Source organism: Macaca thibetana, chromosome 19, assembly GCF_024542745.1.
Source record: "Macaca thibetana thibetana isolate TM-01 chromosome 19, ASM2454274v1, whole genome shotgun sequence".
Taxonomy (NCBI): Eukaryota; Metazoa; Chordata; class Mammalia; order Primates; family Cercopithecidae; genus Macaca; species Macaca thibetana.
This window is the reverse complement of record NC_065596.1, coordinates 35,986,854-36,013,096: the sequence shown is the minus strand read 5'-3', so window position 1 is coordinate 36,013,096 and position 26,243 is coordinate 35,986,854. Positions and strand designations below refer to the sequence as shown.

The following is a 26,243-nucleotide window of genomic DNA, read 5'->3' as shown; positions in this document are numbered from 1 at the left end:
CCATAATCACCAACATCATCACCATCACCATCATCATCATTACCATCATTGCCTCGTCACCACGGCTGTTCCTTCACAGTCATCACCACCATGATCACCTTTCACACCATCATTGCCATCATTATCACCACCACTACCACCATCACCATCACCATCAATGTGACCATCATCCCCATAATCACCCTTATCACCATCATCACCACCACCACCATCATCATTACCATCATTCCCTCATCACCATGACCACTCCCTCATGACCAGCACCATCATCATCACTGTGATCATCACCATCATCATCACCACCATCATCATCATGGTCATTGCCTCATCACCATGACAATTCTCTCACGATCATCACTATCAGCATCACCATCATTTCACCATCTTCATCATCATCATCAACATTCCCACCATCACCACCACCACCACCATCATCATTACTATCATTCCCTCATCCCCATGACCAATCCCTCATGACCAGCACCATCATCATCACTGTGATCATCACCATCACCACCACCACCACCATCACCATCATTTCACCATCTTCATCATCATCATCATTACCACCATCACCACCACCACCATCATTATAGTCACTGCCTCAACACCATGACCATTCCCTCATGATCATCAGCATTATTTCACCATCTTCACCACCACCACCATCTTACCATTCTCATTATCAACATCCTCACCACAGTGATCGTCCTCCTATCACGATCACCATCAAGATCATCACCATCATCACCACCCTCATAATCATCCCCATCGTCAACACTGCCTTGCATGGCACCTGGGCTATTCACATATCAAGATCAATCTTGTAATTCTATTTCTCTAGAATTTCCCAAAAACACCATCCACACCTTGTTTTTAATTAGGCACTTTGGTTTTTTTTGTTTTGTTTTGATCGGGAATGTCTTACGCCCCTCAAATCCTGGAGAGGGTTACACGTCTCCCCTCAGAGGCCTTTCTTCTTCCTCTGGGGTAGTGGTGGTTGGTGCAGGCATGCTGGTGGTCCAGGCCATCTCTACCACTCTCTTCACGGCCTCACCCAGCTGCCCCAGACCCCGGGCAGCCTCTACCAGCTGGGTCAGCCCCAGCAGCAGGGCTTGGCGCTCCTGCCGGTCCTGTTCCACGACCTGGGTCAGTCTCTGCAGCTGACCACCCACATCCCTCACGGCAGCCACCAGTTCCACCAGGGCAGGTGGCTCACAAGCCATGACCCTTACAGGTGGCGTTGGGGCCACACATGGACCATGGGGGCCTGGGCTCTGACCAGGGGTTGGCCCTAGGGTGAGGGGGTCAAGGGGAGGATGATCCAAGGGGTGGGCTATCAGGGAGAGGTGGGGGTCAGGAGACATAGTGAGGTCAGAGGCTGAGTGTGGGGTATGGGTGGGTGGAGGGGTTAGGTTGGGGCTCTGGCTTCTGGGTGGCTTGAAGTCCTCAGTGGACAGTGGGTCCATGCTTGTGGCTGTGGAGGACCTGGAGGGGCTGGACTCCAAGGCTGGAGAGGGCTCTAAGGTGGGCATCTGGGATGTGGAGGTGTGAGGGGCAGGTGCTGTGAAGGTCAACTGGGGGTGCAGACTGGGCTTGACTGTTGGTGCTAGAGTGGGAGAGGAGAGTTCTGTCCCCAAGGAGGTTGGAAGGGACTTAGTAGTGATGATAGGGGTTGAGGAAGAGTCAGGAGTTGTGGTGGGGTGAGGGGTCGTGGTGGGGTCAGGAGTCGTGGTGGGGTGAGGGGTCGTGGTGGGGTCAGGAGTCGTGATGGGGTGAGGGGTTGTGGTGGGGTGAGGGGTTGTGGTGGGGTGAGGGGTTGTGGTGGGGTAAGGAGTTGTGGGGTGAGGGATCATGGTGGGCTGCATGGTGGTGAAGGGTTGAGGGGTTGTGGTGGGGTCAGGAATCATGGTGGAGTGAGTGGTGGTGGTGGGATGAGGGGTTGTGGTGGGGTGAGGGGTTGTGGGGTGAGGGGTTGTGGTGGGCTGCATGGTGGTGAAGGGTTGAGGGGTTGTGGTAGGGTCAGGAATCATGGTGGAGTGAGTGATGGTAGTGGGTTGAGGGGTCGTGGTGGGGTGAGTGGTGGTAGGGAACTGAGGGGTCACAGTAGGGTTAGGGGTTGTGGTGTGGTCAGGGGTCATGGTGGGATCAGGGATAGTAGTGGGGTGAGGGCTTGGGGAGGGGGCTGGGGATCTGGAATATTCCGAGACTGTACTGGAGTATGGAGTTGTGTCCAAGTCTGGGGTTGTGTCAGATTCTGGGATCTGCTCTGAGGTAGGGGAAAGGCTGGTCACCTCCGACGCTGTAGAAGGGTCAGAGGTCAGCTCTTTGGGCAAGGTGGGTAAGGGCGTGGGCGAGGGCTCCGGGGTCAACGCTGGAACCACACTGGAGTCAGGGGTGGACAAAGCAAAGTCAGGGCTTGTCAGGATGAGGTCGGGGTTCGTCCGGGAGGTCGGGTCTGGGGTGGGTGGTGAAGTGTCCGGAGGGTGAGAGGTCGCCTCGGGCGTCAAGGCTGAGTGGGGCGTGAGCTCTGGACTGCAGTCAGAGGTCAGCGCTGGGCCTGGGGGTCCTGGAGAGGCGGAGGGACCTGGGGACGGGGTTGCGGGCGCTGTCCTGGTCGCAGCGGGCCGCGGTGGCCGGCGCTCGGGCCAGGGTTTCCTCGGGGAACCTGGAGGATGAGGAAAGACAGACGGACGGTCTGAGGTCAGCCGGCTCCGCCCACTACGCGTCCCGCCCCGCCCCTCGAGGAGTCGACCAATGGAGAGGCGCAGAGCCTCGAGACGTCATGGGTCACCGGCAGACTTCACCCGGCGCTAGGGCCCCTCCTCCCTGCCTCCTCCGATGTCTCCAGGCGCCACCTGGTGTCCTCCGCTGCGGAGGGGCACGCGGGTCGAGGGAGTGGGTGCAGGAGGGTGAGGTGAGGGAGGGATGCGGGGGATGCTGGGGCGCGGGAGCGGGGGGAGTGCTCAGAAGCGTGCAGCATACGAGAGGATTCCGAGACAGCAGGGGACTGGGAGATGTGGGGAGCCGGGGGAGGCAGGGAGACCAAAGAGGCTCCGAAGGGTAATTTTAGTAATCAAAATACTTTTATGGAATTTTTAAATTTATTTTTATTTTTTATTTAATTTTTTTTTTTTTTTTTTGAGACGGAGTCTTGCTCTGTCGCCCAGGCTGGAGTGCAGTGGCGCGAACTCGGCTCACGGCAAGCTCCGCCTCCCGGGTTCATGCCATTCTCCTGCCTCAGCCTCCCAAGTAGCTGGGACTACAGGCACCTGCCACCATGCCCGGCTAATTTTTTGTATATTTAGTAGAGACGGGGTTTCCGTGTTAGCCAGGATGGTCTCGATTTCCTGACCTCGTGATCCGCCCACCTCAGCCTCCCAAAGTGCTGTGATTACAGGCGTGAGCCACCGCGCTCGGCCTAATCATGCTTAACTTTACTAAATACTGCTGGACCGTCTTTATCAAACAGCTCTGTCCAGTGGGGTTGCCTGTCTCCCCACATCCTCACTCACACTTGATAATACTCACCTTTCTCATTCTCCTCGGTACTTGCCATTGTCTTAATTTGTATTTTCTGGTTCCTGGTGAGCGTGGGCATTTCTAAACACACTCAGCCATTTGGGCTTCCCTTTCTGGGAATCACCTGTTTGCATCTTTCCCTCTTTCTCATCTAGGGCTTCCTATCATTTTCCTCTTTGTCACAGTGACTGATGACTATCTAGGCTGGGGTTTCTCAGCCTCGATACTGTTGTCATTTAGGGCTGGGTGGTTCTTTGTTATGGAGAGATGTCCTGTGCATTGTGGGATGTTTAACACCATTCCTGGCCTCTACCGATGAGGTGCCCATGGGTGACCTCTCACTTCCTGCCATGACAATCCAAAATATCTTCAGATATTGTCAAATGCCCCTTGGGGGCAAAATCGACCCTAGTGGGTGACCAGTGGTCTAGATAATAACCCCTTGGTTCTGTTTTGTTATGTTTTGTTTTGTTTATGACAAAGTCTCGCTCTGGCACCCAGGCTGGAATGCAGTGGCACAACCACAGCCTGGAGCACCCAGGCTCAAGGGATCCTCCTGCCTCAGCCTCCCAAGCAGCTGGGACCACAGGTGCGTACCACCACACCCAGCTAATGTTCATATCTTGGGGGCTTCACCGTGTTGCCTAGGCTGGTCTCAAACTCCTGAGCTTAAGCAATCCTCCCAACTCGGTCTCCCAAAGTGCTGTGATTACAGGCGTGAGCCACCATGCTCAGCCGATAACCCCTTATTTTAGGATATATTTCTGCCGAGTCTTTCTGGGGTAAGGGTTCCACCAGGGAGTCTGGAATCTGTCTCTTTACCCCACGACACATACCGCCCCAGTCCCCTGACCCCAGCCACGTGCCTCACCTGTGTCTCCATGGACCCTCGGAGTTGGAGGACTGCCTGGGCTCCTGGTGGTGCCAGCCCCAAGAGTGGGTCCTAGTTTGCCTGTGGTGGGGGTCCCCTCAGCCAGGCCCCTTCCTGATGGTGTGTCCCACGTCCAGGGAAGCTTGTAACCATCTTTGCCACCTAGAGAGATATGGGGAAGAGGATTGAGTCTTCAACTCCCCTGTGAGTTTGACTCCCCATCTCTCTCCTCCTGGGCCCAGCCTCAGTTCAGGCATCGTCCTGTCTCAACTGCACCACCACTGCAGCCCTCCCTGACCTTGTGGAGACCTTCTCCATTCAGCTGGGATGCTTCTGGTTACCAAGAACAGAAACTGTCACTAAACTAGCACATAAAATAAGGGCATTTGGGCCGGACGCAGTGGCTCAAGCCTGTAATCCCAGCAATTTGGGAGGCTGAGGCCGGCGGATCACTTGAGGTCAGGAGTTCAAGACCAGCCTGGCCAACAGGGAGAAACCCCGTCTCTACTAAATATACAAAAAATTAGCTGGGCGTGGTGGCACACGCCTGTAATCCCAGCTACTCGGGAGGCTGAGGCAGGAGAATCGCTTGAACTCGGGAGGCGGAGGTTGCAGTGAGCCAAGATTGTGCCATTGCACTCCAGCCTGGGCAACAGAGCGAGACACCATCTCAAAAAAAAAAAAAAAAGAATTTGTTATTTTAATTCCCTGAGGCTTCTGCCCTAGGGGAAAAAAATCATAATATCTTTATTAATTAACTGCCTGGAACATTTCTATAATACTATTTTTCCTATTTTTTTTTTGGCCGAATGCACTTAATCTCTACACAGTAGCAATTTTATATAACATATAAATGTATTTTACATATATACATATATATATGCCATTTTATTTAGGGAGAATAGAAAGATAATTCAGTCCCAGCTTGGTTGATACAAAGCTTATATGAACAATAGCTTTCTTTTCTTTTCTTTTTTTTTTTTTTGAGACAGAGTCTCACTCTGCCACCCAGGACGGAGTACAGTGGCGCAGTATCGGCTCACTGCAAACTCTGCCTCCCGGGGTCAAGTGACTCACCTTCCTCAGCCTCCCAAAGTGAGCTACAGGTGTGAGCCACCGTGCCCAGCCTCAATGACAGGTTTCTTGAGATATAATTCACATATCATGCAATTCATCAACCTAAAATGTGCAATTGGGTGGTTCTTCTTAGCATAGTCACAAGATTGTGTGGTCATTGCCACAATCAAAATTAAGAATATTTTCATCACCCGAACAAAACACCCCATACTCATTGCCCTGGTTGTTCTTATCTGAATCATCAAACCAACTTCCTCTGAGACCGTGGCCTCCCACACTGACCCTGGAGGCCTCTTAAACACAGGCAGACACCTGCCCCTTTCCACCCTAAACCCTTCCATGAGTCCCCACGGCCCACAGCATGAACCCCACAGACACCATCTTCCTTCATAACCAGCCCCTGCCAGCTTCTCCAGCATCGTCTCGTCCCACACAATGCTCTGCTCCTGCTGGACCCTGACTTTGAGTGAGGAGGGCAGGTTTGCAGTGTTTAGGGGGACATGCCAGCTTCCCCAAGCAATTCCACAAGGAGGTGCTGAGAAATCCCTGCCCATGAGGCTCGGGATGTGGGTACAGGGAGTTCACGGCAGCCATGTTTGTGACAGCAAAACACTTGGAACAACCACAACGCCCAGGCTTTTCGCACCTCCCAGCCTCTGCTCATGCTGCCGCCCCCCCCCCACCCCCCCGGAATTCCCTTCCTCTTCATTTCCTACCCAACTGAGCCCGTTAGGATATTTTCTCATTCCAAACGCAAAACCAGGCTGAAGGGCAGTGTCCAAGACCTTGGGCAAGTTCACCGATGTCATCTTGAGCTCTGTGGCTAGCGATCCCAATCACAGAAATCCCTTGCTCTGCTACCCGCTAACACACTGCACGCTGATCGAACAAGGGTCACGTTTCACCCTGATGCCAGGCACAGCAGACATCTCAGTCATGCCTTTGTATTATTAACCATTCTTAATCAAATACCTTTCCATTTCTATTAGACACCTTAACAGGGTAGCTATAAAATCCTACCAGATAACCACACCCATTAGGAAACCTGAAAAACCATTAGTGGTAATGGCCGGGCATTGTGGCTCACGCCTGTAATCCCAGCACTTTGAGATGCTGAGGCAGGCAGATCACCTGAGGTCGGGAGTTAAAGACCAGCCTGGCCAACATGGCGAAACCCTGTCTCTACAAAAAATAAAGAAATTTGCTGGGCATGGTGTCGGGCACCTGTAATCCCAGCTGCTCAGGAGGCTGAGGTGGGAGAATCACCTGAACCCAGGAAGCAGAGGTTGCACTGAGCTGAGCTCACACCACTGCACTCCAGCCTGGACCCCAGAGTGAGACTCCTTCTCAAAAACAAACAAGGAAACAAACATAAAAGCAAACCAAGAAAAAACAAAAACACCACCATTAGTGGTACTATTAATTAAAAAAAAATCGCCGGGCGGTGTGACTCACGCCTGTAATCCCAGCACTTTGGGAGGCTGAAGCGGGCAGATCACAAGGTCAGGAGATCGAGACCACGGTGAAACCCCATCTCTACTAAAACTACAGAAAATTAGCCGGGCGTGGTGGCGGACGCCTGTAGTCCCAGCTACTCAGGAGGCTGAGGCCGGAGAATGGCGTGAACCCGGGGGGCGGAGCTTGCAGTGAGCCGAGATCGTGCCCCTGCACTCCAGCCTGGGGGACAGAGTGAGACTCCGTCTCAAAAAAAAAACAACAAAAACAAAAAAGAAAAATTAGTCCAGGGGAAAAAACCCATTAGCAGTAAATCACTAAAGATGTATTTTCAGCTGGGCACGGTGGCTCACATCTGTAATCCCAGCCTTTTAGGAGGCTGAGGCGGGCGGCTCACGAGGTCAGGAGTTTGAGAATAGCCTGACCAACATGGTGAAACCCCGTCTCTACTAAACATACACTAGCCAGGCATGGTGGAACGTGCCTGTAATCCCAGCTACTCAGGAGGCTGAGGCAGGAAAATCACCTGAACCTGGGAGGTGGAGGTTGCAGTGAGCCAAGATCACGCCACTGCACTCCAGCCTGGGAAACAAGAACAAAATTCCATCAAAAAAAAAAAAAAAAAGATGTATTTTCAAGATGCTGGGTTTTAGGAAGACTCCATTAAGAACACAAATCAGATATACCTAATGTGAATGACGAGTTAATGGGTGCAGCACACTAATATAGCACATGTATACATATGTAACAAACCTGCACGTTGTGCACATGTACCCTAGAACTTAAAGTATAATAATTTAAAAAAAAAAAAAAAGGAACACAAATCAAGCTGGGCACGGTGACTCACACCCGTAATCCCAGCATTTTGGGAGGCTGACGCAGGTGGATCACTTGAGCCCAGGAGTTCAGAACCAGCCTGGCCAACATGTTGGCCAATTAAAATCAGAGAATCTTTCAAGCCACAGTGAGAGAGAAAAATACGAAGGCAGAGGAAAGGTCAGAGAGATGCAGTGTTGCTGGCTTTGATGATGGGGGATGAAGCCACAAGCCAAGGAGTGCAGGTGGCCTCTAGAAGCTGGAAAATGCACAGAACAGATTCTCCCCTAGAGTCTTCCAAAGAGAACCATCCTGCTGACACCTTAACTGTGACTCGCTTAAGAGACTCGCTTAGCCCACTAAGCGAGTCTGACTTCTGACCTACAAAACTGCAAGATAGTAAGTCTGTGTTGTTTTAAACCACTAAATTTGTGGGGATGTGTTATGGCAGCAATGGAAATAGATACAGATCTTTCACAGAGCTTCAAGTCTAGCAGAGATGGATAACACCGATGCAAATTTCTGGCAATGCAAATTTCTCCCACCTTTTGCTGCTGTGAGAATTCATTTCTCCTTATGGTCTGCTGATGAAATAATGCCATCTCCCCTGTGAGGTTTCCTTGATTTCCCTACTACAATCATCGCTCCTTCCCTGGAATCCTGCAGCTATTGTTCGTTTTCAGCAAATAACCCTAACAAGCAATATTCTGCGGTTTTAAACGATTTCACACACATTCTGCTCATTGAATTGGGGCCTGAGGTCACCCAACTAGTTCTAATCCAGGTTGGAACCATGATTGGAACCCAGTAGGAGAGTCGGACTCCAGACTCGTGCTTCTGTTTTAGCATACACGGTTCCCAATCCAAGGAGCAAAACGTGTGAAATCACTTAAAACAGATTATAATCATGGCTCTTAAGTTAAACTTCTCTGAGCCTCACTTTTTTCTCCATCTGAAACACAGGTGTAGCAACAGTTCCTACCGCCTGCAGTTGAAGTCATGCATGCCCAGCACAGACCAAGTGAGCTGTTCTTCCCCCTTTCCAACAACCCTGGAGCCCCCTTTCTTTTCCCCAGAGAAAGAAATGGGTGGCCGGGCGCGGTGGCTCACACCTGTGACCTCAGCACTTTGGGAGGCCGAGGCGGGTGGATCACGAGGTCAGGGGTTTGAGACCAGCCTGGCCAACATGGTGAAATACTGTCTCTACTAAAAATACAAAAATTCGCCGGGCATGGTGGCAGACGCCTGTAGTCCCAGCTACTCGGGAGGCTGCGGCAGGAGAATCGCTTGAACCCAGGAGATGGAGGTTGCAGTGAGCTGAGATGGCACCACTACACTCCAGCCTGGGTGACAGAGCTAGACTCCGTCTCAATCAATCAATCAATCAGTAAATAAAATAAAATAAAATATACAATATAAATAAGAAACGGGGGCCGGGCGCGGTGGCTCACGCCTGTAATCCCAGCACTTTGGGAGGCTGAGGCGGGCGAATCACAAGGTCAGAAGATCGAGACCATCCTGACTAACACGGTGAAACCCCGTCTCTACTAAAAACACAAAAAAATTAGCAGGGTGTGGTGGCGGGCGCCTGTAGTCCCAGCTACTCGGGAGGCTGAGGCAGGAGAATGGCGTGAACCCGGGAGGCGGAGCTTCCGGTGAGCTGAGATCGGGCCACTGCACTCCAGCCTGGGCGACAGAGCGAGACTCTGTCTCAAAAAAAAAAAAGAAAAGAAAAGAAAAAAGAAAAAAGAAACGGGGACTCAAAGAGACGAAGTCACTTTTTCAAGGTTACATTGCTCCTGAAGCTAAGAATCCCTGCCTGCCGTGTCTCCCACCCCACCGTGCACACACCTCCAAACCTTCTTATTGATAAGGTTGCATACATGGCTGTCTTTTCATTTCCCCGGCGCAGTTTGTAATTCTGCATTTCTTTCTTTCTTTCTTTCTTTTTGAGACGGAGTCTCGCTCTGTCGCCCAGGCTGGAGTGCAGTGGCGCGATCTCGGCTCACTGCAAGCTCCGCCTCCCGGGTTCACGCCATTCTCCGGCCTCAGCCTCCCGAGTAGCTGGGACTACAGGCGCCCGCCACCACGCCCGGCTAATTTTCTGTAGTTTTAGTAGAGACGGGTTTCACCGTGTTAGCCAGGATGGTCGCGATCTTCTGACCTCGTCATCCGCCCGCCTCGGCCTCCCAAAGTGCTGGGATTACAGGCGTGAGCCACTGCGCCCGGCCAATTCTGCATTTATTTCTGCTCACGGGCTGGCTGCCTCCCTCCCCTATGGGAGGAGGGGTACCGAGGCCGGACCCGCTGGCTCCGCAGCTGCCGCGCCCGGCACGTGCCCGCCTCCACCACCAGGGGGCGCTATGGGCCTAGGAGGCGCTGCAACCCTGGCAGTCCTTGAACGAGAAGCATCACCTCTCGGAGCTCCCGCTTCCGGCTCTGGAAACGGAATGATAGCTCTAGCTCACAACTGGAGCCCACTAACCCCCAAGTCACGGCGCCTCCAGGGCCTGCTTCCTCCCTCCCCTTCCCCACCGCAAGGCCCGCTTCTTAGGGCCTGGTTGCCCTTCGCTCAGCTATTATTACCGCTGGCTGATGCGCCAGCTGGCCAATCAGGAGGCGCAGCGCGCCTGTGACGTCACGAGGTGCGAGGCAGATAAACGCCTGCCTCTCCCAGCCCTCCATTCCCGGACCCTCCGCGCGTGCGCATGCGTGCTGAGCGCCAGAAAAAAAAGGCGGGAAAGCACGCGTGCGGCGAGACTCTCCTACCGCAGCGGGAGGCTTGGGCCCCTCAGGAGGGCACAGGTACGGGGCGCGGGCGACAGAGGCAGAAGCCCGGGCAGTCCCTGATGGCGTGCAGGACGGGAGAGTGGAATGGAGGGAGAAGACGGAGAAACAGCGACCGCGGCGGGCACAGAGGGAGGGCAGAAACAATGCCCCTTAGGTGGGGAGTGAAACCTCCCATGAGGGAAAGGCGAGGGCGGCGCGGACGGTGAGAAACGGACAGAGGAGCCCGCGGGAGACAGAAACGGAGAGAAGGGGGCCGACCGTGAGAGAAACGACGGGGAGAGAGAAGAGCACGCGGGAGACTGGGGGGAAAGCACGGGAGATGGAGACTGAGAAAACAACGGTAAGAGACAAAAGAAAAGATACCACGGCCCTGGGCCTGGGGAGGAAACGCAGTGAGAAATGGAGATGATGAGAGTGTGAGGCGATCATGGAAAAACTGACCGTGAAAAATGGAGTGAGAAGCAGGTGGCGAAGCGGAGAACTGAAAGTGAAAGACAAGAAGACAGAGGATAGAGAAACAGGTTGGGCCCTGCTCCCGCCTGCAATTCCAGCACTTTGGGAGGCCGCAGCGAGCCGATGACTTGAGCCCAGGAGTTTGAGACCAGTCTGGGCAACACAGTGAGAACCCATTTCTACAAAATATTTAAAAATCAGGCTGGGAGCGGTGGCTCACGCCTGTAATCCCAGCACTTTGGGAGGCTGAGGGGGGCAGATCACGAGGTCAGGAGTTTGAGACCAGTCTGGCCAACATGGTGAAACCCATCTCTACTAAAAATACAAAAAATTAGCTGGGCATGGTGGCACGTGCCTGTAATCCCAGCTACTCAGGAGGCTGAGGCAGGAGAATCGCTTGAACCCGGGAGGCGGAGGTTGCAGTCACCTGAGACCACGCCACTGCACTCCAGCCTGAGCAACAGAGCAAGACTCCATCTCAAAAAAAAAAAAAAAAAAATTAGCCAGGCATGGTGGTGTGCATCTGTAATCCCAGCTATTCAGGACACTGAGGTGGGAGGATCACCTGAGCCTGGGAGTTCAAGGCTGCAGTGAGCTAAGATCACACCATTGCACTTCAGCCTGGGCAACAGAGCAAGACCCTGTCTCAAAAAAAGAGAAATTTACCATGAAAAATGGAGGGAGAAACAGAGGTGGTAAAGGTGAGATCTGAAAGAAAAGAGAAAGGCTGACGGGGAAAGACATAAATTGACCAGGAAAAACTAGGCGAGAAACAGAAATGATGAGAGTGTGAGACTGATAATGAAAGAAAAAGACAGAAGGACAAGGCAGAAAAAAATAAAGAGAAACTGACCACGAAAACTGGAGTGAGAAATAGGTAATGAGGGTGAGAAATTGAAAAAGAAAGACATAGGGAAAAAGAAATGACGGGAATATGAAACTGACAACGAAAGAAAAAAATGAGAAAGATGGTGATAGAGCAAGAGAAATGACCATGGAAAAAAAAAATACGGCATAAAGATGAGCGTGAGAAATTGAAAATGAAAGGAAAAAAGAAACTGGCATAGAGAAGAAAAGATAGAGAAATTGACCATGGAAAATGGAGTGAGGCCAGGCATGGTGGTTCACGCCTATAAGCCCAGCACTTTGGAAGAGCGAGACAGGAGGATTGTCTGAGCTCAGGAGTTTGAGACCAGCCTGGGCAACATAGTGAGCCTGTCTCTATGAAAAATAAAAATGAGCCGGGTGTGGTGGCGCGCATCTGTAGTCCCAAATTCTCAGGAGGCTGGGGCAGGAGGATCGCTTGGGCCTGGGCAGTCAAGACTGCAGTGAGCCGAGATCACACCACTGCACTCCATCCTGGGCAACACAGAGATAGAGATGACGAGGGTGAGAAATGGATAATGAAAGAAAAGAGACCAATAGCAAGTGAGAAACAGGAGCAGAGATGGATTCAGAGGGACCCAGAGAGATGGGGATACAAGGAAGACAGGCAAAGAAAAATGCAGAACAATGTGGTGGCAGCAATGTGGGGGCCAAAGCAGGGCAAGGTCCCAAATGTGGTCCCAGGTGTGGAAGGAGTTGCAACAGCAAGACAGAGGCCACAGAGCAGAGGGGGACGGAGCTGTGTCCCTGGAGGCTGATTCTGCAGGCCGGAGGGAGGGGATGGCCAGGGTAGGGAGAGAAGCAGCACTCCAAGAGTCCCCACCTCTGTCTGAGCCATACCAGACCCGGACCAGAGCATGAGCTTCAAGAATGGGTAAGGTTTCGCTTGCTTTGGGGGAGCTGGGGTGGGGACGATTATGTGATGACAGAGTGGCCCTTGGTTGTGGGTTTGACTGAGGGGCCCAGGCTCTCGTATTGTGTGGTTTACAGGAGGGCCATGGACTCAGGATTGCTGAGCTTAGCCTGATCTCTTAGATGGTGTCCTCGGCTCTCGAGAAGTGTCACCATTGAGCCCAAGGAGATAATGCGTTTAGAGTCTCAGGAGCTGAGGAAAACCTTTCTGGGGTGCCCTGAGACCTCAGAGAGCTCACTGAGAAGGGTCTTTCTGGAAACCCTGCAGGGAAGCAAATGGAGGTTTATGGAGGCCCCCCATGGCCACCCCAATCACGCCCCTCACCTGTGTCTGGCAGGCGCCTTGTTGCTGGAGAGGAGATCCCCGTGCGCCTGGTGGTGCCCCAGGGGAGAGTGTGTCCGGGTACCCGTGCCGTGGTGGTCCCCTTGGCCAGGTCCTCTGTTGAGGTGGGGTCCCAGGTCCAGGGGGGATAATCATCATAGTCTGTGTAGCCTTTGGAGAAATTGGGGCAATGGTTGACCCCATCCTCTTTCTCAGAGGTCCTTGTTGCTGCTCCTCCCTCCCCTTTTGGAATCTTCTGGAGCAACTCTGGGATCTCCCCACCCCAACCCCTCAAGCCCAGTTCTTTAGAGTCTACCATGGTGCGGTCACCTGGCCCCACCTTGACTCCATTCTCCTGACCACCCCCCGTAACCCCCTCCACCGCCGCCATGCCCTGGTACCAGTGCAGGTGAGCCCCACATCTTCCTCGTGATCACAGTTGTGCTTCCCCCATGCCCCCGAGGGGCAGTCGCTCAGTGAGGCCTCGCTTCCCTTGCAGCCCATGTCATCCAGCCAGATGGGCCCAGTCCCAGGGCCGTAATGGGTTTTGCCTACTCGGGGCCGGACCTTTCCACAGCCCAGTTCCCAGCAGGCCACAGTGGCGTCCCGCAGGTCCCAGTTGTCATCACACACTGTTCCCCAGCGTCCGGCATGCCACACTTCCAGCCGGCCGGCACAGCGGTTGGGCCCATCGGCCAGACGAACCCGGAACAGGCCTGCGTGGAAGGCCCTGAGGTTAGGAGGGAGGGTCAGCCTCTCCCATTCTCTCCCCACACCCCTCATGGCCACTCACCTGATTCCCCGGTGGTGCTAGCACTGGGAGAGGGGGCCGGGTCTTTGGGTGACTCTGGAGACCCTTCTGGTATCTCAGCAGATGGCTCCAGGGAGGCCTGAGGGATTCTCTTGATAGTGGCCTCAGAGGTCATTTCTTGGGAGCCTTGAGTGGTCAGCATTGCCGTGGTCTTAGTGGTCCGTTCTCGGGGTGCCTGAGGGGTCAGCGTGGCAGTGGTGTGAGAGGTCCATCTCCGGGGAGCCTCCGTGGTCGGCCTTCTGGTAAACTCAGCAGTGGGTCTTCGGGAAGCCTCAGTGGTCAGGGCTGTAGTGGTCTGTGAGGTTAGGTCTGGGGGGCTTTGGGCCCTGGAGTGCTTTGTGGTTGGCGTCAGTGGAGGTTGAGTGGTTGGTCTCTTTGCATATTTTGTCACCCACTTCTTAGTACTCTTAGGCATTTTCCCTGGGGCCTTCGTGGTTGTTTTCTCCAGAACACTGGCAGTCACACTTGCAGAGGGCTTGGTGGCCAGCTGTCCCGGGAGCCAGGCATCCCGATCTCTCCCCAGTCCAGGAATCCAGCTCCAGCTGAAGGGGTCTGAGATGGAGTCCAGGCCTGGGGGCCCTGGAAGGTGTGTGGGGCAGGAAGAGAAGACAGAGACACCATGATGATAAGATCATCTACCCAGACCCCTCCTCTCCAGTGACTTACCCAGTTCCCATTCATTCATCATTCATTCATTTATTGTCACAAATCAAGCACCTCCTATGAGCCACACACTATGTTAGACCCTTGGGGAGCCTGTGGTAAGCCAAACCTGACACCGCCCCCTGCCTTCTTGGCATGTACAATCTGGACATGACTGACTCCCTCACCCCTTCACACCTGACCCCCCCTCCATCTCCTCAGCTTCTGCTCTGAGTCAGGGCCTCATTTCCTGGACCTTCTGATGGGTTTCCCTACCTCCTGTCAGTTCTTACCACCAGAGGGGTACCCAGGTCCGACAGGCCACTCCTGAACTCAGAATCCTTCTGTGGTGCCCCCATGGCCCTCAGGAAGAGGGGGACAGAGGGAAGAGCCATAGCTTCCAGCAGAGGTGATACCTCCATCCTTTGAGGCACCACTCTCCATCTTCCATCCTTCTGATTAGCACACGTGTGCAGTAAAGGATTAACCTTGCCCAAAGAAAGGTTTAGCCCTTTCCCCGGCTCCTGGGAGATGGCTTCGAAGCCTTTGGAACACCTTGCCTGATAAGAGATTGTTTCCCTGGGGGACTTGGGCCATGCTGGATCACCTGTGCTAACGGTGTGATTTATGATCAGCCACATGTACGTGGCCGAGCCCCCATAAACACTCTGGACGCCACGGCTCGGGGGAACTTCCCTAGTTGGCGGTTCCTCATGTGTGTTGTCCCACTTTGTTGCTGGGGTAATGAAGTGCTGTCTGCACAGCTCCACTGGAACAGGACAGTTGGAAGCTCACACCTGCTCTCTCCTGAGCCCTGCCTCAGGCGCCTCTTCCCTTGGCTGATTTTAATCTGTATCCGTTCACTGTGATCAACGATAACCCTGAGTGTAACAGATTCTTTGGTTCTATGAGATCTTCTAGCAAATTATCGACTCTGAGAGTGGTCTTGGTGACCCCAAACTATAACGAGTCACACAGGCTTGCAATGATTTGTTAGAGTAGTTCTTTCTCCCCATGAGCTGTGAGCTATTCAAAGACCAAGACCATGTTCATTCCATTCATGAGCCCAGCATGAGGACCCTGCGCCTAGCTCAGCCTCTGCCATGTAATAGCAGGCATTGCCTGAGTTTATGTTAACTGGCTCTCGCTTTGGCTTCTCTCCATCTCCCAGTGCCCTGCCTGCTTCCTTTCATCTTAGGAAAGCTAAAGCTTCCTTCTTAGTGGGAGATTTCCTTGATTCCTGGAAGGAAAAGGAAGCAGCAGCTTCTCTGAGTGGGAATCCCAGGTCTACCAGTCAGTTGTTGCTGTGTGATCTTGAGCAAGTTACCTAACCTCTCTGTGCCTCAGCTTATTTATCAGTAAAATGGGCATAACACATACCACCCTAGACTTATTATGTGATTTCAATGTGGTCATATGTGCAAAAACACCCAGCACAGGGCTGGGGCTTAGGAAGCGCTCAATGTTAGTGCCCATGTTAGTTACTGTTCCCCCTCCAGGAAGCCCTCCTGGAGTCAACAGATAGCTAGGGCCTCCTTACCAGTGCAGGTGACCCCAACATCCTCATTGTGGGCACAGTTGTGCTTTCCCCAGGGAGCAGCAGGGCAGTCGGACAGCGAAGCCTCGGTCCCCACACAGGCCACATCATCTAGCCAGATGGGACCCGCACCCCAGCCAAAGCGGCCAGCAGCAGGGTCTGGCTGCCGAGGTCCACCACAGCCCAGCTCCCGGCAGACCACGACTGAGTCCCGCATGTCCCAGCTATCGTCACACACGGTCCCCCAGCGCTGGTCATGCCACACCTCCAGTCGACCTGAGCACTTGCTGGGCCCAGCCACCAGGCGCAGCTGGGGGGACCCTGGGGTAGAAGAGACCCAAAGAATTAAGAGTCAGGGAAGCCACCCAGCCTCCTGACTCTTCATCTACCTTTCCCTCCCTCCATCTTCCTTTCCATGCATCCATCCGTTCATCCATCTAGGCCTCCCCTCCATTCAACCATCCTTTCCTCCAGGCAGCAAATATTTAATGAAGCCTTTTTTGTGCCATTTTCTGCATTAGGCACGAGGGATAATGAGCCAGGCAGAGTTTGGAGGATCTTCAAAAAGCTACACATCGAATTACCATATAATCTAGAAAGTCTATAGTAGGGATATACCCAAAATAAACTGAAAACAGGTATTCAGACAGACACCGGTATGTGAATGTTCATAGCAGCACCATTCACAGTAGCCAAATAGTAGTGGTTGTACAACATTTTGAATGTATAAATACCACTTGAGTTGTATACTTAAACTGGTTAACTTTATATTACATGAATTTCACCTCAATTAAAATAAAAGTCTTTTTCCCTGCAATTGTTCACCACCCTTAATTTTCTCTCATTATTATTGGTTTAATAAGGGTTTTTTTTTCTTCTTTTTTAGATTTTATTTTCCTAACCACTAGACCACCAGGGATAATAACGTGTTTTGTTGTTGTTTATGAGTCAGGCACAGCCTCTGCTTTGAAAAACTCTCGGTCTTTAGAGAAGGTAGTATGCACACACTTCACTGCAACTCAGCAAGCTAAAGGGAGTAGTGGAAGTACCAAAAAGGCAAGGCAGACACACAACGAGGAGAAGGTGAGAAAAATTCTGCCTGGGGAAGCTGGAGAAGCCTTCTCAGAGGAAGTCCTTTAAAAGACAGGAAGCAGCAGGCCAGGCACGGTGGCTCACGCCTGTAATTCCAGCAACTGTGGGAGGCTGAGGCAGGCAGATCACCTGAGATCAGGAGGTCGAGACCAGCCTGGCCAACGTGGATAAACTCTGTCTCTACTAAAAATACAAAAATTAGCCAGGCATGGGCCAGGTGCGGTGGCTCACGCCTGTAATCCCAGCTACTCAGGAGGCTGAGGCAGGAGAATCACTTGAACCTGGGAGGCAGAGGTTGCAGTGAGCAACCACTACACTCCAGCCTTGGTGACAGAGTGAGACCCTGTTTTTTTTTTTTTTTTTTTTAAAAAAAAAAGGCTGGTAAAAATGGTAAATTTTATGTCATGTATGTTTTATCACAATTTTTTTAAAAGAATGTGAGCCCTGGAACAAGCGTTTTTGCTTGAATCCTGGCTCTCCCATTCCTCAGCTGCGCTGCCTCATCTGTAACATGAAGACCTGTCAATGCCCACACCGCAGTGGCTGCGAGCGTCACCTGGACTGAGACATGGAGAGAACTGGGAACAGCATCAGTGACCAGGAGCCAGCGCATGCTCGATCAGTGTTAGCTGACATTATTATTCAGGAAAAGGGGAAAGAGGCCTCTGGGAATGGTGACCATGGTGAAAACAAGTTGCTGCTTTTGTTCGGCCTTTTCCCATCTTGAGGAGACAGCTGTGTTAACCACGCCTTCTTATTTTCTGTATTTCTGATGCTTTGACATCTTGGAGCATTCCTGATCCTGAGGGACTGCCCCTCCCAGGGTTAGCTAATTCCTAGAGATGGTAAACGGCTTGAGCATGCCTTCTGTGTGCAAACCACCCTCTCCACGGGGCTCTCACACCCTGGGCCACTCTGCACCTGTCCTCACTGCCGCAGGGCCAGGTACCAGCCGACTGAGGACAACGCTTCTGAGCCACCCCCACCCCCCACCGAAATTCTTCAAAACAGCCAATTCTAAGCCTGCTTGCCCTGTCTCACCTATTCCTTCCTGCAAAAAACACAAGAAAGACCCCTGCACGTGGCCGGGCATGGTGGCTCACGCCTCTAATCCCAGCACTTCGGGAGGCCAAGACAGGAGGATCACTTGAGGCCAGGAATTTGAGACCAACCTGGACAATAGTGAGGACCTGTCTCTACAGAAAAAAAAAACTTAGCTGGGCACGGTGGCATGCAGCTGTAGTCTTAGTTACCCAGGAGGCGGAGGTGGGAGGATCACTTGAGCCCAGGCGTTTGAGGCTGCAGGGAGCTGTGACTATACCACTGCACTCCAGCCTGGGCAACCAAGTGAGACCCTGTCTCTAAATAAATATATAGATAAAGATTCCTGCCATGCCTCCCTCTCACTCCCTCTACCTCCTGCCTGGCCCTGGTGCTTCCCTGTGTGACCCCGTGTGGCACGCCGTCCTCTCGAGAACCGTGAGTCACAATCTTTTTAGTGGCTGTCATCTCCTGATCTCCTGGCCTCACCGCACCTGGGTAATAATAACACCTATATTTTAAAACAACAGTCCTTTCAATACTCATGACAGAGGCCAGGCGCGGTGGCTCACACCTCCAATCCCAGCACTTTGGGAGGCCGAGGTGGGCAGACGGTTTGAGCTCAGGAGTTCGAGACCAGCCTGGGCAACATGGCAAAACCCCATCTCTGCAAAAAATACAAAAAATTAGTAGTCCCAGCTACTCAGGAAGCTGAGGTGGGAGGATCACTTGAGCTTGCAGGTTGAGGCTTCAGTGAGCCATGATCACACCACTGCACTCCAGCCTGAGTGACAGAATGAAATCCTATCTCAAAAAAAGAAAACAAAACAAAACAAAACAAAAACTGGTGGAAAGGAGGCAGGCAGAGCCATTGATCATATTTGCTAAAGAACTAGAGACTCTGGAAAGTAAAGGTAATGTTTGAGCAGGGCTGTTCCTTCAAGCTGGCCTGAGTACCCCATGATGGATCCTACAGCCACACCGTGCAGCTTGGGAATAGAGCAGACCCAGCCCACCATCCTTTCTCTTATCGAGGACTGGTTACAGAATTTTGGGGGCTCAGTCAATGATGAAAGTCAGGACCCCTTGTTCAAAAATTATCACACGCTTCCAGACATGACAGCAGAGCATTGAACCCAGCTCAATGTCCTGGGTGAGGCCCCTGTGCTCCTCTTCTCCACATTTCTCTTTGCAAGAGGCCCCCCATAAGACAGTCTCAGAGCTGAGAGAAGAAAACAGAAGGAAGGACCTTGTTTTCTTGGGGAGCATGGAGGGACTCACCGGCTTCCGGTCCGGGCTCCCAAAGGACAGTAGGGGAGGCTGGAGGAGTTGAAACGCCTGCCGTCCCCGGAGCCTGGCTCGTCATGGTGGACGGGGGCCTGGAGGCAGCCTCCCTGGGCGTGGAGTTGTTGCTGTCCGTGGGGGCCGTGGGAGGGACATAGCCCAGGGGCATGCCTGTGGAGCAGGGGATAAGTGATTGCCACCCACACACACCATCCGGGAGCTGGAGCCGGCATCCCCACCTCCCGCATCATCCTTCCTCAGTCCTCTCAGCGGCACGCGGGGATCTCTTCCTGCCGAGCCTCCTCCCTAGACACAGCCCACGCTTTCCACGTCCCTGACCTGGGGAGAGGGGGTGTGAATGGGGGGCAAGAGAGCAGAGAGAGCAGAGGGCATGGTAGCTTAGGGGTGACAGAGAAGCGGGAGGTGACTTTATGCAGAGTAGGAGGCTGGCGTCCGCCAGGGGCCAGGAGGCAGGGCCAGCCAGGGCTGCCACAGGGCTGAGGTTCATCCTCAGCGATGTTTCCATTTGGGGCTGGATTGTTCTTGGCTGCGGGGGCGTCCTGTGCACTGCGGGATGTTGAGCAACACCCCTGGCCTCCAACCCCTGGATGCCAGGAGCACCCCCACCCCCAGCTGTGACCATCAAAAATGTTTCCAACACTGTCCAATGTCCCCTTGGGGGCAAAGCCACCCCCAGCTGAGAACCACTGACGCAGGGTGAGGATTCAGAGGGGAATAAGATGGGGGAGTGGAAAGTCCAGACAAAGGGCAGGAAGGGCGTGTAGGGACCCCCCCCATCTTGCCCCTCTGCTCCAAGCACCACCACGCCCACCTCCCAGTCCTCCACCACAGCCCCCTCACCGTCACACACGGCCCCGGCGTCCTCGCGGTGGTGACAGTCATGCTGGCCCCAGGGCCGAGCTGGGCAGAATCGTAAGGCCGTCTCGTTTCCCCGACACCGAAGGTCGTCCAGGACGATGGGTCCAGACCCCTCCCCAAAGAAGGCACCCCCAGGGGCGGCCAGCGCCCCCCCGCAGCCCAGCTCCCGGCAGGCCACAGCAGCATCTCGCAGGTCCCAGGCGTCATCACACACGGACCCCCAGCGCCCCCCGTGCCAGACCTCCAGGCGGCCAGCGCACCCGTGGGGGCCATCGGCCAGGCGCAGCCGAGGTGCTGGGCCTGGATAGTGGGAGAGGGAACACAGGGCCAGGAAACAAGGGACTAAGTTATGCTTAGGCAGGCTGCAACCCCAAGATGACTGTGGGAAGCAAATATTCCATCTTCACTATCCAAATGAGGAAAAGGATCCAAGACAGGAAGTCATTGGCCCAGAGTCCAGCTCTGGCGCATCCCCCATGTCCCTTGCCTCGGGGTGGTGGGGGTTGGGGATGCTGGGAGCTCTGGCTCTGGTCCCCTGGATCCACCCCCCATTCCTGGCCCCCAGATCCTAGAGAGCGGGATTTCCAAGTCTCAGCACCACTGGCACTGGGTATCCTCCTTTATCATGGGGCCTGTCCTGTGCCGCATCCTCTACCCACCGCATGCCAGTAGCAACCCCTCCCCTTACTGTGACAGCCAAAAACCTCTCCAGACATTGCCTCATGTCCTTTGGGGAGGAAGGGGATGAGAAAGCCCTCACTCCCTTGCCAGTTGAGAGCCACTAGTCTAGATACTAACCTCTTGCTGGCCTTGGGGTGCATAGGGTACACTTCATTTTTTTATTTTTGAGGGGAGGGGATCTGGGTCACCCAGGCTGGAGTGCAATGGTGCAATCTTGGCTCACTGCAGCCTCGACCTCCTGGACCCAAGTGATCCTTCCCGCCTCAGCCTCTCCCAAGTAGCTGGGACTACAGGCATGCGCCACCATGCCCTGCCATATATATATATACACACACACACATATATACACACACACACACATATATGGCGCATATATATATATATATGGGAAAGAGTTTCACTATGTTGCCCAGACTGGTCTTGAACTCCTGGCCTCAAGAAATCCTCCCAAAGCACGTGGGTTACAGGTGTGAACCTGTAACCATGCCTGGCTCTTAGGGTACATTTCTGTTGAGGTAAGAGTTGAGTCATCATTGGAGGATTCTGGAGTCCCTCTCTCTGTCCCCCAACGTGGGGGGTGTGGAATCGCCCCCAGTCACTGTTCTAGAGAAGAGCACAGAACTAAGGAGGGTTCTAACACACCTGTCTGCTTTTCCTCATCTGCAGACAGGGAAGGGGAGCGTCTCCCTCCCGGGGTTGCCATGAGAATTAAATCAAATGCTGGCAAAGCTCCCAGCTTCACCGGGTGCCTTAGTTCATTCGTTTCCTCTCTTGGCACCTTCACCCTCGCCTCTCTGGAGCCTTAACTTCCCTCCAATGAACTCTGCCCTGAAGGTCCCACTTCTGCCCCCACAGCTTGTACACTAGGCACACGAAGGCACCACCCCCGCCCCGCACAAGCCTTCTCTGCCCCTCACTCCCACTCTGACCTCCGTGTCCTGGTCTCCATCCCCACCACGTCCCTACGGCCGAGTGTGTGGTGGGAGAGGTGTGGGGGCGTGGGTCTATACAGACCCAGAAGGGTCAGCGGCTGGGGCTGGGGCTTGCTAGGCACATGGGTCTTGGGCCATTTACATCACCCCTCTGAGCCTCGGCCCCACATCTGTGAAGAGAGGGATGAGAATCCACCCCGTTGGGGCTGCCGGAGGCTCAGAGCGGCCCCAGGTAACGTGCACAGCGCACGGCCCAGCACACAGCAGGGACTTGAGTCAGCCTCCTTCTCTCTTCTCTTCCCCCTGGACACCCACTGACGTCAGCGTTTCCCACCCCTCCTGGGCAGGCACCCAGCTTTGCCTGTACTTCCCCCCTCCCAGCGCTGATGAAACGCCAGGTGGGTGCCCTCTGCCTGCCGGCCTCCTACAGTCAATGGACCGCAAAGTGCAGCAGGGCGGGGACTGGCCTTTCTCCTGTGGTTTCCAGGCCCTGCCATGGTGCTGTGTAAAGATTTGTGGAAGGAAAGAAAGGAAAGAGAAAGGGAAACAGGGAAGAAGGGAGGAGATGAGGGAGGGAGCCCCTGAGCTCTCACCTAACACCCCGCCGACAGCCATTTCTGGGTTCTAGCCCAGGTCCAAGGGGGATGGGAGAGGGGAGGGACCCCTGGGAGACAGCTAGACCCTGTGCTGAGGGGGCGTGTATGAGGGGAGGTAGAGGCTCACCCGTGGGGGTCCCCACCCTGCCTCAGTCTCCCTCCCTCCTTCCCACCAGCTCGCTTGAGGACGGGGGAGGAGCAGAGGTTGGCCACAGAGACAAGGGCTCTCCGAGAGGGACCCTGCCGTGGCCAGCCCCGTGGCAGAGGGCAGGCAGGGCTTCCTGCACTCCAGGACTTGGCTCAAGCCTGAGGCAGGCATTCCTAGCTCCATCGCTCCTTCAGGAAAACTGAGGCTTAAACAAACTGTCACTGGCCTAGGGCCCGGGACAGGGCTGAGCGCTAGCCCAAGCCTCAAGCCTTCTCCTCCCGTTCCTGGCAAGGAGAACAGCAGGAGCTGCAGGAGGAGGGGCTGGAGAGCGTGGCCAGTGGGCGCTGGACAGGCAGAGAGCAGGCGGGCAGGAGGCAGAGCTGGGAGCAGGCCCTCTGCAGCTTCCTGGAGGGGGAAGAGGGAGCCGGGGTCTGAGGAAGGTGGGAGGGGGCCAGGCCCCAGCCCCGACGTACCGGTGCAGACCAGCCCGGCATCCTCGCTGTGGTCACAGTTGCTCCGGCCCCAGGGGCTTCGGGGGCAGTCTCGGAGGGCCTGTTCTCCTCCTCCACAGCCCACGTCGTCCATCCACACGGGCCCTGCACCAGGCCCGAATCTGGCACCCCCGGGGGCCGCTAGCGCCCCCCCACAGCCCAGTTCCCGGCAGGCCACAGCGGCGTCACGCAGGTCCCAGCCGTCATCACACACGGTGCCCCAGCGCCCGCCGTGCCAGACCTCCAGGCGGCCAGTGCACCTGTGGGGACCAGACACCAGGCGCAGCCGCTCTGTGGGGTGAGCAGGGAGGGGAGGGTGTGGCCAGTGAGAAATGATTCAAACACCCCTTCCTCGATTTCCACCCGGGGGAAACAGGCCTCAGGGAGCGGTGGCCTGAGATCTGCCCGCCAGCAGCCCGTTAAGAGGTGAGTCCACAACCTGAGTGGGCCAGGACACCTGGGCCTCCTGACAGGGCAGGAAGAAAAGGGGAGACCAGGCCTGACCGTCTAAATCTCCGGGGCAGGGACACGGTGAACACTGGGATCCTTCCAGGGCCCCGGCTAAGGAGAGGGCACCCACGGGTCCTGCTTGTCTGGGCCCTGGGCCTCACAGCATCCAGGCTGGGGGTCAGGGGAGCCTGCAGGAAGCTTACCTTGGCGGGGGGCTCCAGTTGTCAGCAGAGGGGCCCGGGTGGACTTGGCCTGCTTGGGCCGGGGGCTCTTCTTCCGGGAGGCATTCTGGGGGTTCCCAGCGAGGCGGGGGCCTGGGAGGGGAGACAGCCAGGGGTCAGGAGCTGAGCCCCTCATCCTTCCTCCCATCTGGGGGCCAGGCCTCTGTCTCTGAGGGTCTGAAGTGATGGAGGATTCCCTGGGCTATGAAGGAGACAGGGTGGGGCGGAGAGGCGGGCAGTGTGTTCCCTGGGGGTTCTTAGTGCAGAGGTCCCTCTCCCCTCGGCGGGAGCAGGAGGGTGCACTGCGTGGGGGTGGGCAGGGCAGTCCCCTGGGCTCACCGTGTGTCACCGGGGGCTCCTCCGTGCTGGGGCTCAGCTCCACCGACAGCCCTGGCCAGGGAGCCCCATCCAGGGGAGACGTTGAATCGTCCCTGGAGTTAGCCACACGCTGACCTGCGGCGGGGGAGGCGGGGACATAAGCTATGAGGAGAGTAGGGGAATCCAGGTCACTTGGGTCCCTGGAAGAGGAAGTGAGACTCCTGGCTTTGGAGGGGATGGGAGGATGAGTGTCTCTGGACTGCTGCACACTCAGACTTTCTGGGGCTAAGGACTTGGGATTCCTGGGACATCTCCAAAGGAAATCCCCGTGAAGGAGCAGCCAGGGTGTCCTCACCTGCACAGACGACGCCCGCGTCCTCCTCGTGGGAGCAGATGTGGGCCTTCCAGCCCCGGTGGTGGCAGAGGCCCAGCTGCCCTTCGTTGCCCCGGCAAGCCAGCTCGCTGAGCCACACGGGCCCTGCCCCCTCCCCGAAGAAGGCCCCTCCGGGGGCGGCCAGCGCCCCTCCGCAGCCCAGCTGCCGGCAGGCCACAGCGGCGTCACGCAGGTCCCAGCCATCATCACACACGGTGCCCCAGCGCCCGCCGTGCCAGACCTCCAGGCGGCCAGCGCACCCATGGGGGCCATCGGCCAGGCGCAGGCGCTCTGAGGGTTGGAGGAATGACTGTGACTGGGGAGGGGCATCCTTGGGGTCCCAGGGCCAGGGTGACTGGGGGCAGGGGGCCATCCTGCGGGTACTGTCGGTAGGCCAGTGGCCCTGCTCACTGGCCCCTGGGTCCAGACTCCTGGGTGCTCAGAGAGATGCGGCCAGACACCTGGGGGATCCCAGCACAGAGCAGGGGCCAAGGTCACAGTGGAATTCGGGTGGGCCAGGGACCCAGTGGGGTTGAGGCCAGGCCTGGACGGGCAGAAGGGGGAGTCCTGGCGCTGGGTGGAGCGGGGGAGATGGGAGGAGTCTGGGCACTTACCAACAGCCTGGATCCCCACCAGTGCCGCTGGAAGGGAGGGCAGAGGGTGGGGCAGAGTGAGGGGCAGGGCGGGAGTGGCCCTTTCTCCAGCGCAGGCCCCTCATCTTGAATACCCCAACACACACACACACACACACACACACGTGCACACACACACGCACACACAGAGTCCTCACACACGCGCGCATGCACACACGCACGCACGCGCACACACACGCGCCCACACGCGTGCGCGCACACACACAGTCCTCACACACGCACGTGCACACACACGCGCACACACACACGCGCGCGCACACAGTCCTCACACACGCGCGTGCACACACACGCATACGCACACACACGCGTGCACACACACGCGCGCATGCACACACACGCACACACGCACACGGAGTCCTCACACACGCGCGTGCGCACACACGCACACACGCACACACACAGCGTCCTCATACCTCTGAACCAGAAACCCCGCTGCTGGGAGGCAGGACTCTGGACAGAGGGGCGGGCTGAGGCACAGGTCTCTGAGGCGGGTGGGGCTGCCGATGCCGGGTCCCTGAAGTCAGGGCTGGGGACCCTGGCTTTGGTACTCTCACATGGGCTTGGCTAAAGGTCAGGTGTCCGGGACATCCCCTGCAGGGTCAGGGCTGGGGGGCGGGCAGGGGGCAGGTCCCTTGGGCTTCTGGGCTCGCAGAAGGCTGAGCAGATCAGGCGGGGATCCTTAGAAGGGATGTCAGGGTGTGCAGGAGCACCAGGGACCAGTCCCGGAAGTTTGAATCTCTAAACTGGATAAGCTAAGGGGTCAGAGGTGGGGGCCTAGGCCCCCTGAGTCCCCAAGGAGAATGGATCACTCACCAAGGAGGCAGGCCAAGACCCTCATGGTTGCAGCCAGGGCAGGGGATGGGGTGAAAGGGGAAGGAGAGCGGGAGAGAAGAGGAGGAGGCAGCTGGGGAGAGAGGGAGGGAGGGAAGCGCCTGCCGGAGGCGCCCAGGCCCGAGGAGAAGCAGGCAGGGCTGGACACTTTGCCAGGAGA

General features: G+C 55.4%; 3 protein-coding genes across 4 annotated transcripts in view; 1 reads left to right on the top strand and 2 right to left on the bottom strand.

Moving 5' to 3' along the window:
* Nucleotides 1-26,243, top strand: part of ZNF579 (zinc finger protein 579) — a 179,262-nt gene that overhangs the window by 66,524 nt on the left and 86,495 nt on the right.
* ZNF580 (zinc finger protein 580) overlaps nt 1-26,243 on the bottom strand; it is a 209,189-nt gene that overhangs the window by 133,291 nt on the left and 49,655 nt on the right. The gene's annotated exons all lie outside the window — the stretch shown is intronic.
* On the bottom strand, nt 874-26,202 carry SSC5D (scavenger receptor cysteine rich family member with 5 domains). Its single transcript, XM_050771654.1, has 14 exons — nt 26,066-26,202; nt 25,214-25,240; nt 24,582-24,890; nt 24,248-24,361; nt 23,891-24,001; nt 23,220-23,528; nt 20,372-20,689; nt 19,508-19,681; nt 16,097-16,414; nt 13,897-14,493; nt 13,505-13,819; nt 13,107-13,274; nt 4,394-4,555; nt 874-2,668 (listed from the first exon to the last, which is right to left on the bottom strand). Exons 1-14 carry the CDS (start codon nt 26,088-26,090, stop codon nt 951-953), a joined length of 4,665 nt encoding a protein of 1,554 aa, XP_050627611.1. The 5' UTR covers nt 26,091-26,202; the 3' UTR covers nt 874-950.